The following is an 11,875-nucleotide window of genomic DNA, read 5'->3' as shown; positions in this document are numbered from 1 at the left end:
TCTCTGTGTGTACCAATATATGTAGGTAGTACACTGTGTGTATATACAGATATGTACATATATATGTATAATTGTGTATTGCCAACATGTGTACACATGTGTATACCATTACCTATACACACATAAATGTGTGTGTGTGTGCATGTGTGTGTATTTATAAGTATCTTAGGTGGGAGAAAAAAAACATTGTTTCCTTTAATTACACAAAAATTCTACTCATTTTATTTAAAACAAAGAATAAAAAGATTGGGAAATTAATGAAAAAAATGTACCTACTAAACCTTTCTAACATACCACCACCAACAAAAGAAGTCAAATAAATACTTGAAATTTTCCCAGGCTGTTGACTATTAAAATAAGAAAAGCTAGTATTTAAAAAAATGCTAATGCTACTGCAGAGAGCAGAGATATTTTCGGTCCTGTAAATCTCATACGCTCACACATCCACGTTGCTGAAGTTGAAGTGAACGGAATGAACAGAGGAAATGACTTCCACAAATTCCTTCCTTTCAGTACCCACCAAGTTTCAGAAATATTTTTATTCCACTTAGCTTAAAATATAAACTAGGTCTTATATAAATATATTTTCAGGATGTTAAAGTCTCAGGATTTTTGTTAGAGAACTGTCCTGTCAACCCACTGCTGCGAACTCCAGGTCAGCTCTGACAGAGCGAGCCATCTGTCAGCAGAGGACAAGGGCTCGCCCCTCGTTCTCAGAACGGCGTGTACTGACACACTCTTATTCTCAGCAGGTGAAAAATCAATCAGTAGTGGCATTTGAAGTTTTAGTTTTTTTTGTAGAATGCCTGAGAACAAAAATCAAAGCAATTTTTTTTAAGAGCCAGACTCCGGGCCTTTCTGTTTTTTAGCTGCTGGCTCCTCAGTTGCGTACGATTCTAAGGTGCTCGCGCTGGACTTGAGGCCGGCGCCCGCTCGGAGGCTGTCCAGGGCGACGGTGAAGCCCGAAAGCAGGTGCCCCCCGCCCCCGCTCATCAGCAGTTTGGGATGACTTCGATCTGGCAAAACCTAATTAAGACAGAAGAACAGACGCTGACGTGTGCGGTAACCGCACACTTCCTAAAAATCACAATTTAAACAACACAAATTCCCTTGGATATTTAAACAAATGAATTTATTGACTTATTTATTTTGTGGTACTGGGGATTGAACCGAGGGGCAACTACCTCCAAGCTATACCCCAGCCCTATTTTTTATTCTTTCTTTTGAAACAGGGTCTCACTGAGTTACAAAGGGCCTCACTAAGGAGCTGAGGCTGTCTGCGAACCGTGATCCTCGTCTCAGCCTCCCAAGCACTGGGATTACAAGCGTGCGCCACAACACCTGGCTAAATAAACGTATTTCTAAGAAGTTCATACTTTCAAAAGATAATGCAGAGAAAAATGGAGAAGCTGGTTTGAGTAATTTTTTTCCTTGAGAAATAAAATGGAGGACCGGTTTCTCTCACACCTGAAGTGAGTTTCCATGGAGCTTGGGCAAGTGATCTGCATGGCTGCCAGCAGCGAGCTGGGTCTAGGGAGTAGCTACTGAAGGACACTTAGCCCCTCCTTTCCCTGCTGTCCTGTAAGGCTCACAGGAACGCTTCTCTCCTGTTACCTTAATTAATAACTTCATAAAGGGCAGGGTCACTCAGGGGCAACAGCCCTACCACAGCACAAGATGCCAAGCAGCGGGTCACACCCCTCCAGCCTCCCTTCAGGAGAGGACTGGCTGCCGGGCATCCAGGCTGCAGGAAGACTCCAGCCGCGGCGGCTTTGGGAGCCGCTGCAGCAGTCCCACTGAGGACTGGGGCCATGCCCAGCCTGTCACTGAGTGCAGACCCTGGGAGTGGACCATCTCTGCTCAACACAGCCCTGTAGGGCAGCCTCTGCTCCAGGCCGATCAACACGGCCCTGTAGGGCAGCCTCTGCTCCAGGCCGATCAACACGGCCCTGTAGGGCAGCCTCTGCTCCAGGCCGATACTCCGTCTGCTCCAGGCCGATACTCCGTCAGAGCAGCACTGCAGGCTTCTCACCCTGACCTCCTCCCTCCACCTCCCCTCACAGGCACCAACCTGCGCCGCCTTGTCCTGCACCTTCCCCGCTTTCCCAAAGGCATGCCCTCAGTAAGTCTTACACTTGGACCTCTATCTGAGCATAGGTTTTCCAGAAAACCAGAACTGAGTGGTACAGAGCCCACCAGGACCCCTGAAAGCTTGCTGTGAAGATGCCCAGCAGAGAGGGCCCCTGTCCCACCCAGCTGGGCTTTGCTATTGTCGTCCCCCACTCCAGACAGCGAGGCGTGAGCTATGAACCACAACTGCCTGCACTACACGGCCCTGGGCTGGCTGCGGCCTACTGCACCCAACAGGAAAAGACCAGAGGGTCGGAGAAGCCCGGGTGCTTCTGAGTCATGGGCAGGAGACATTTCCACCGCGCCAGACAGAAGCCCCTGGGACCAGCTGGAAGAACACGTACCTGATAATTTCGGAGCCAGGTTTCCGACAGCCTGAGGTTGATGACGCCTCCCCTCTCCCGCAGTTTTGTGTAGCATTCCAGCAAAGGCTGCAGGAAGAACAGGGTTTTGTTAAGAAACACTCCCTGGGCTGCAGTTTGAGAACTGAAAATTCACACGTAAGAATTCCTGTCCACGTCGTCCTGGTATTACCTCTTTATACTGACAGTAGACCACGAACGGTCTCGAAGGGGCCACAAAGTCCAGCAAAGACAGCAGCAGCGGCGTGGGATGGAAGCGACTCGCCACAATTAACCTGCAAGAAAACGCCAGAGATGACTTCTCTACGGCCCCAAGAGGGAAGAGGCTTCTCAACGCACTTAAGACGAAATGCACTTACACGGGAAAGACTGAAATTCAACATTCTAGAAATTCAAAATAGGATAAAGTAATAAGCTATTAATTTCCAGGAAACACTAACTGGGTTCTCAACTCTCAAGCTGGCAACTCTAATAGCACTTAATGATGTTCTTGATAGTATTTTTTTTTTAAACCATTTGCAAACAAATCCACTCCTGCACAGGCTGCTTTTGCAGATATCGGCATCTACCGCTCCCTGTCAGGTTTTTGTCCGCCAGTGTCGCAGCGGCTGATGTTCCGCCCTGCGCCTAGTAGGACAACAGCCCCTCTGACGGTACCGTCGCTGGAGCGTTCAGGTCTTTCCTGAAATGAACTAGCACTACGTTAATTTCCCACCTTGGCCAGATCCAGCCTCCATTCTTTAAAAACCCAAGAGAGAACCCTCATCCCAGGCCCCACTAGAATCAGCAGACAGGCAAAAAGCACGCCGTCCGCGTGAAGCGGAGCCCACTAGCACCAAACAGAGCCTGCCAGTGACCTCCCATTACCGCACCCGTCTGCATTCCGTTCGCTCAGGAGAGCAGCAGCCTCTAGATGTCTTTTCCTCTGCTCTTCTTGTCGCCTTTGCTTTTCCTGAATCGACAAGAAGACAAAGAAGACACCAGTGTGCTGAGGTTAATCAGGCTCCTGGAGACGCTCTAGTCTATCAAAACTTCAATAATACGAACTCAGACTACGGCAAGAGAAGGAGATGCACAAGAGGAAAACACACGAGAAAGCCTACATAAGACCCCAGTGAGCAACCCGGTCAAGGACTTCCTATTCTAGCGCTCCAGCCCACAGGTTATTTATTTATTTATTTATTTATTTATTGGTGGTACTGGGGTTCCTGGAAGCCCTTCTACCTCCGGGCTACACTCCCAGACCTACTTTATATTTTTACTTGGAAACAGGGTCTCCTAAGCCAGCGCGCGCGGCTGGCTTCGAACCTGCGCGATCCTCCTGTCTCCGCCTCCCAAGCGCGGGGATTACAAGAGTGTGCCACCACGCCCGGCCCCAGTCCACAGATTTAAGTCCCACACTTGTGTACGCAGGCACATAAGCACGTTCTCCCAATGTTTGGTAGTCATATCATCTTGGGAGCCAATGTTCCAAAGCCAACTCACATGTCATTACTTAAATGAAGGTACAACCAAGGCCCTGGGGCATTAGAGGAACGGAAGTCTTGGCGTTCTTACATGATCCTTTCTGCTGCCTCTCTCTTTAGGCTCCCTGTGTTCTGCATCTTGAGACACCACCTCCATGGCCTCCTGCTCTTCCGGGGGGCCGCTCCCCGGGGCCTCTGCCACGCCGTCGCCGGCGGCCTGCTCACAAGGCTGCTGCTCCTCCAGCGCGCCATTACTTCTTTCAACTGGCGTGGTGCCTTTTGGCTCTGAAGACAACGCCTCAGCAGAAAACGTCCCATTTAGGAGACTGTGCACTTTGTTGAGGGGGAATTCATAGAGACCACTGAAGAAGGGCGTGGGAAAGCCAAAACACGCCGTGGCTGCGCGCGCAGGTCCGTCTCCGGGGTACAGCTGGATAATGGAGCCAAAACCTGAACAGATACGAGACAGGCATCTGCACGGTGGTGCCGTGGCCGTGCAAACCCTCAGAGCCCGCCCAGGTGGGAGCCAGGCTCTCCCACTCTTAGAGGCTGAAGGCTGGCTCAGCCTCCCGGAGGTCCCTTTGGAGTCTGTTAATACTCCCAATAGAAACAATATAATTCCCAAACAGATAATAGGAAGTCTGTGTGTGTGTGTGTGTGTGTGTGTGTGTGTGTGTGTGTGTATGTGTGTTACTAGGAATGAACACAGGTGTGTTCTACCACTGAGGTACACTCTCAGCTCATTTTTCTTTTGTATTTTGAAAAAGGGTCTAGATAAGTTAATATACCCTGGCCTCCAGCCCATGATCCTCCTGTCTCAGCCTCCCAAGTACTGGGTTTACAGAATGCCCTGCTCAACCCAGCTTTTAAATAAGAAGCCTTAAAGAAGCTTACCTCCACCTGACACTACTGTAAAAGTCTGTGATCATACAAATTTGGATGCCACATGACTGGTGATTAGCTTTGTTTTCTCCTATGCCAATCCTCAAGTGGGTACTTATAAACTCAACCTTCTACAGGGTCAGAGAGAAGAAGGGCAGGTTGATCAGGTTGTGTTTGTATTCTTATAGGACAGAAGACGCCCCCAATAGTCTTCCTACTCAACGGCCTCAATTCGGGCCAATAAAATGAATACCAGCTATTGCACTAAAACCGCTGTAGGAAGGTCCTAGCCAGCCACAGCTCCCAGATTCCCTCCCCAGGACTGCCAAAGCTGGGAAGGGCAATCGCCTCCAGGGACCCCACATAGGCCAGGCTAGGATGTGGGCCACGTGGGAAACCCTGGGCAGGAGCTACACAAACCCACGCAGTCCCTCTATCCGCCTCCGGGGACGCCAACCCAGCTCTCTCGGTGCCCGCTTAGGCCCTCTCTGCACGCATCGGGGGGGTCTTACTGAGCTTGGAGATGTTCAACCTTACCTCCCATTCGCTCCATCATTGCGCCCAGCACCAAGCCCGAGCACGTTTCCATTACGATCATTTTATTGCCGGCACGGATATTGCCCAATGTCAACATCTGGGCTAGTGTATCGTATCTCATGTGACTAAGGAGAAAAAGAGGATTCATCCATTTAGCCAAGTAACGCCTGCCATTGTAGTCATCACTTTGCAAGTTTTGTTTTATAAAAATTATGTCGAAAAGAGTATTGATTGCTTTGGAGGTGACAGAGAAAGGACTTACAATTTATGAGGTAGGAGGACACTTTATGCAGGTGAGCAAGGTTTTCATTTTATTTAAAATCATGCCTTTCTTAAAGACACATTTTCCCCCAATTATACTTTTGAAAGGAAACAAAGCGTACTTAATTTTTCCAGGTTCTCTTGCATAATACATAATTGAAAGAATACGGGTGGACGGCTTCAAAATAGTAACGATGGCTTCATATCTAGGGGAATTCAAAACAGAACGCCAATGTAAGTAACGCTTTAAAACATTTTATGTCTTTGTAATACACATCTCGTAAATACGTAAGAAGATTAAACATTTCCCATTATTTCAAATGAAAATGACTTACTTCTTTTTCTTCTTTTTTATATATTTATCTTGAGCAAATTCTGTCTTGTCCCGGAATGTTGTACTATTTTCAATTAACTGCTGAACTATTTCCTATAAGAAAAGGAGTAAGCACATTTTCTGAAACTTTCCTTTCACAGAGCAAGCAACTTCTAAGTTTCCTTACCCCATAATATATCCAGAGGTCTGATTTTCAAGTTCCTCTTCCACAGAAGTCCGAATGGATCAACTCTTATTTCTATGCGCTACTTAGAGTTTGTAATAAAGTACAAGTACTTTACAACTCCACTTAAATCAAGGTAAAGAACAAAGATATACGATGAAGAGAGAAAGAAATACCTCTGAGAAAAGAGAGAAAGGAAACTGCCATTCCTGAGGATACTGGCTGAAAACGAACAGAAAGTTAAATCCTAATATGCATTGTTATCAAATTCTCTACCTCTATTAGTAATTATACATTTATATTCTTGCGTGTAAGATACAAAATACTGACATAGCGAATTGCATGGATATTTCAACCTACTTTAACAAAAACATGACTTTTTTTCCATTTAACTTAGACAAAGTTGGCTTTAAGAACCACTTTCCTTTATATCAAATAAAACAAAAATTCTTTTGAATATTACCTCTCCTTTAATGCCCTTGTCTTTCAAAGCTTTTATGTCGTCTTGAGTGAGTTTCTGAGATTTCCCATCATCAATTATATTTCGATTATCAGTGCCCGCTTCTTTAGTCTCTACAGAAAGAAAGTGCTCTATGACACTGATGAAGTTATTTTTACGAGGGTTTTTCCCAAGTTCATTTCCACGTCCATCCCATCAGCCCCCCAAGCCTGGCCTTCTGGGTCCAGCCCCACTGTGGTCCACCTGCCTTTCTTGCCACAATTCCAGCCTCTAACTCATCTGGCCCCTCTGGCTTTTGTGCCCTTACTATCTGCGTGGATGCTGAAGTGATTTGCTCCCCTGCTCTGATATTTAAAACAGGACAGTAGCCTCCCAAAGCGGTGGGGACACATTCCAAAGCTGGCCTGCAAGATGTGGCCCCAGCTTCCCCTGTCTGGCCTCACTGCCTGGCCGCAAAGCTTCAGCGACACTGCTCTTCTTTCTGTTCTTTGAACACATCAATCAAGGTGCCTCAGCAGAATGCTGGGACCTGCTGCTCTCTCTGCCTGGAAGGTCCTTAGGACAGATCTCCTCATTCCCTCAGCCAAAGCTCACCTCACCCAATTAGGCTGCAGGACGCGCCTCTGCTCTGCCTTTCTAGTAAGTATCACCCCAGCAATTACGCTGTTTGCCTGCCTGCTTGTTTACTTTGACTATTCTCCACTAGGAAGTACATTTTTTTTTTTTTTTTGGTGGTACTGGGGTTCCTGGAAGCCCTTCTACCTCCGGGCTACACTCCCAGACCTATTTTATATTTTTGAAACAGGGTCTCTTAGGCCAGCGCCAGTGCGGCTGGCTTCGAACCTGCGCCATCCTCCTGTCTCCGCCTCCCAAGCGCGGGGATTACAAGCGTGCGCCACCACGCCCGGCTAGGAAGTACATTTTATAAGACAGTTTATCTGATGAAATGCTATAATCACAGTGCCTAATCATGCCTGGCGCCTATATGGTAACTAATAAAAATACGGACATTATTTTTCCTCTAATACTAGTACGTGGGAGGCTGACACAGGAGGACTGAAAGTTTTAGAAGAGCCTCAGCAGCTAGTGAGATTCTCAACAGCCTACTGAGACCCTGATTGTGAGTGTAGCTCAGAGGAAGAATGCCCCTGGGTTCAACTCCCAGTATCACAAAGAAAGAAAGAAAAAAAAGACATTAATTTAAAATTATCTAAATAATTGGTCTAGCTTAGACCTTTAAGAGTATCTTAGTTATTTGACTTTTAGTAATTATTTAAATATCGTTCCAAATAAAATTTCATTAACTGGGCAGAGTGGCAGACACTTGTAATCTCAATATTTGGGAGGCCGAGACAGGAGAATTGCAGGGTTTGAGGACAGCCTCAGAAAACAGCGAGACTCAGCAAGACCCTGTTTCCAAATAAGAAATAATATTGGACTGGGGGTTTAGCTTGAAGGTAGAAGACCTCTGGGTTCAATCCCTAGCATCACACATAGACACACACAAAAAATTTCATTAGGAACATTGATTTTTAAACCGGGTCTGGTAGTGCATGCTTGTAATCCCAGTACTTGGGAGGCTGAGATAGAAGGATTGAAAGAAAAACAAAACAAAACAAAAAAACACTTCTTTGAATAAATAATCATTTACTTTTAACTAATAATAATAGATAAATGGGACCCTTACTACAGACAAGGCACTGTTAGAATCTTCCTATGAAGGTCATGTCACTAGATACTCACTACAACCTAGGTCTTGAACATGTTTATGGCCCCATTTTATGACAAGTACGTAAGAATGATAAAAATGTAAGAATGATAAAAATCGTATCATAGGGCAGAAGTCCAAGGCCAAGTAATGAGGCAGATACTGAAACCTAGCCAGCTGGATTCTAAGCCTGACTTCTTCGCGGCTACACGATCTACTACCCTGCAGCAGTTTCTTAACTTCTAAGCACTGAAAGCTTTCATATATGCTCTTGCAATAAAACGGCAGGGACTCAAGGGACTGAATTCCTGGTTCAAGGCCAGGGAGGCAGTTGGTGGTGAGCCCGAGCCAGAACACCAGCTAGGTAATGCCATCCCCAATGCTATTTGCTGGGTTCTTAGATTCTGAGTTTCGCTTTCTTCTGCGATAGCCTGGGCTGGACTCATCAGAGGTGGACAGGTTCCTGACTAGGCAGTTGGAGCTGACGAGATGCACCTGCAGCAGGCTCTTCCTTGTTCTTCTTGAGCTGAAGGCCCCCTCCACCAGTCACTTCGAAGGTGGATCCGTAACTGTGGCCGATGGCGTTATCCAGGTAGAACCACTGTTTTTCAAAAGTTACTTTTCTGCGGAAGAAAAAGCAATTAGCTGATTTCTTTTGCATTCAGTTATAGACAAAACATGTTTATCCTAGCCTATCTAGCAAATGGTCTCCATGATGGATGATGAGTAGCTTTACTTCTGTGACCACAGACTAACAAATGAACGAGAGAGAACCAGGTTGGGGCAAAGATGGCAAATTAATAAAAAGTCAGGGAAACATTGAATTTTAGAAAGAGAAAGCAAAGACAGAAGACGTGCCTCTTCTGGGGCATCAGTTTGAGTCCATTTTGTACAGTCCCAGGATGTGCGAGTTCCCAAGCTCTGCGGATGCCCTGAAGAGGCAGGGCTGTCTAGACTGCCAGGCCGCTGCTCGTGCAGCACAGACATCCCTTGCAAATCAGAGATGGGGAGCCACATCTTCACTGGGAGGAAGTACCATTTGCAGAGTATTCTCCTCATAGAGCCAGAATTGCTTTTCTACCCAACCAGATGAGTGCAGCCCAAAGGAAAGGTGATGGGGACTCTGGCCTTGCATGCAGCAGAGCTTAGAGGGTCATTTACTAAATAAAACAGAGCCATTGTGGCTCTGCTAAGAGGGGCTGATGAATGAAAGAGGCATTTCCAAATGCCTAGGGTAGTTTTTGAATTAAAAATGTTGCTATGACCTGGGCAATGAAAAAGCTGTTATCTAAAGCAGTACACTGTTAGAGGCAAAATAACTACATTTGAAAATTAATCAAATTTCAAGAATAGTTTGAAAAAGAAAGAAAAAAATGTAACATTGAGCTTCAACTAAAATTTATTATTATTATTATTATTATTATTATCATCATTATTATTATTATTATGTGGTACTGGGGTTCCTGGATGCCCTTCTACCTCCGGGCTACACTCCCAGACCTATTTTTTTTAATATTTTTATTTGGAAACAGGGTCTCCTAAGCCAGCGCACGCGGCTGGCTTTGAACCTGAGCAATCCTCCTGTCTCTGCCTCCCAAGCACGGGGATTACAAGCGTGCACCACCACGCCCGACTCAACTAAAAAGTTTAAATAATTAGTACTAAAAACTGTTAAAAAGTATGCAATTGGAAGCAGGCACTGAATTTCTAGTTTAAAAACCAGAAGAGAAAAAAACAAAAACTGGCTTCAAAAATACAAAAAAGTACCACAATGATGAGGAGGTGGTTTAAAAAAATTTCTCCAATCTCAATCACCAAAATGAAATAAAATTTATCAATGGAGCATTTCAAAAGTGCAGATATCCCATTTCTGTACTAGAAGAAACATCCTCCTCCTATAATTTTTTTCTTTACTGAGTTGGTGCTTGTTCCAAAATAAAGAACACAAAGCTTAGTTATCATCATCTTGGTGCTTTGAAGGTGGCTATATGACTAATTTTTTTTTAACAATATCGGCTTCACTTTTTATGCCATTCAACAGTTTGATGCAAACAGTATTAAAAACAATTCACCTGAAGTGAGTATTTATCAACCATTTCAAATCTCATTTCATAAAGCCTAGCTCTCTGGTCTGCAGAAAGCTGTTATTCCGACACTCAGATTAACTTCTTTGTCAAGAGTAATACAGGGCCAGAGATATAGCTCAGGGGTAGAGCACTTGCACCACAAAAACAAACGAACAAAAGAGTTTAAAACCCAGAGTTTAACCTAGCTCAAAAAATGGTCGTACTCAGATCAATTAACCTCAACATCACAGCACATTCCCACTATTTATAAGCTAGTAGGATTGAACAACTTCACCATCCCAGGGGAAACAAAATTGCCCTTCTCCATTACTAAAACAGACTGATACTATTGGCAGGTTCACAAATGAATCCTAATTTTTTGAGTTTTGAGCAAACTGCTTTTGGGCACCTGAAGTAAAAGAAGGCACACCAAGGCGATTTCTCTTATTGGAAGTTGGAGAAGAGGCCATCTGGAAAGCCAGACTAGGTGAAGATGTATCATTTTTTTTGTGGGACTACTCCTGGCTGAGAAATTAAGGAGGGAGGAGAATCTATGGTGACACGGGGGGCGGAGGAGACTGAGAAGCAAGAATGAGACCTCGCAGTGAAGGGGGGGAGGGGTCTGCAAGACCCCACAACCCCAGGTTATTAGGAAGGGAGCCGACGGTAGACAGCCAAGTCTGAAACCTAGGCAAGGCTCTGTGGGGAGACAGGAGGAGCCGAAAAGCAAAGGAGGCAACGAGGGAGGAGTAAAAGGTCGCAGAGAGCTGAGACCCTGAAGGGAGACGTGAGGGACGTGGTCTCCGGGAGGTGGGGCGGGAGACCACCCAGGCCAGCCACTGACTCACTTCCTCCGCTGGACCTGCACTGCTTTGAACACATCCTCCCGTTTCAGCACCACGAAGTCGCCGTCGCGGATGCGGTGGTCCCCGGGCTGCGGGGGCTGCGGGCTGGGCGGCTCCCCTGAGCCCTCCATGACGCGCGGCCGTGTCCCGCAGTCCTCCGCCGGGGTCGCCGCCAGCCTCCCCGTCCCCAGCCAGGAGGGACCCGGAGCGCTCCGGCCGGCACCGCCCCCACGTGCGGCCGCCGCTTCCGCTTTCCGGTCCCGACCGCTTCCGGGAGCCTCGACTTCCGCCTGAACGGACCATACGATTGGCCACGTGTCGCCCCGCCCCTCCGGTCTCCCCTCCCTTGAGCGGAAGTTACGTCACAGACGCGCCAAAAAAGAATGTAGAGGGAGGCGGGTCCTGCTGCTGCGCTCCGACTCGAGGTCTTTCTCTTCAGGCCAAAGTGGAAAAGCTGCATTTCCCGAGCTGCTGCGACGGAAGACGTTCAGACCTGCGCGGAGAGTTGCAACTGATAAAAACAAAACCCCAGCAAGAGCAGGCAGGGGTCGGCTGGGCAGCTGGTTTCCTCGTAGCCCTGAGGGAGGGAGGGAGAATCGGGCCAGAAGGATTGGCGCGTACCCCGGAGCCGGCCCACTTGGGGACTGGGAGAGCCTGGGGA

At 46.8% G+C, this 11,875-nt stretch overlaps 1 protein-coding gene across 2 annotated transcripts; it reads right to left on the bottom strand.

Moving 5' to 3' along the window:
- Positions 1-834: 834 nt before the first annotated feature.
- TRMT6 (tRNA methyltransferase 6 non-catalytic subunit) lies at positions 835-11,345 on the bottom strand (the record flags this gene model as incomplete). Of its 2 annotated transcripts, none has more annotated exons than XM_080716080.1 (11): positions 835-1,026; positions 2,475-2,561; positions 2,665-2,767; positions 3,365-3,450; positions 4,050-4,408; positions 5,378-5,502; positions 5,761-5,844; positions 5,974-6,065; positions 6,599-6,708; positions 8,799-8,926; positions 11,218-11,345. In XM_080716080.1, the coding sequence occupies 11 exons, from the start codon at positions 11,343-11,345 to the stop codon at positions 835-837; spliced, it is 1,494 nt and encodes a 497-aa protein (XP_080572206.1). The 2 variants fall into 2 exon arrangements, with proteins under 2 accessions (XP_080572206.1, XP_080572207.1); XM_080716081.1 differs by having other exon boundaries at positions 11,214-11,251.
- Between the last annotated feature and the right edge of the window lie 530 nt (positions 11,346-11,875).

This window comes from Muscardinus avellanarius (genome assembly GCF_963383645.1).
Source record: "Muscardinus avellanarius genome assembly, chromosome: 19".
Taxonomy (NCBI): domain Eukaryota; kingdom Metazoa; phylum Chordata; class Mammalia; order Rodentia; family Gliridae; genus Muscardinus; species Muscardinus avellanarius.
Note: the sequence above shows the minus strand (reverse complement) of the source record. Positions and strands in the feature narration are given on the sequence as shown.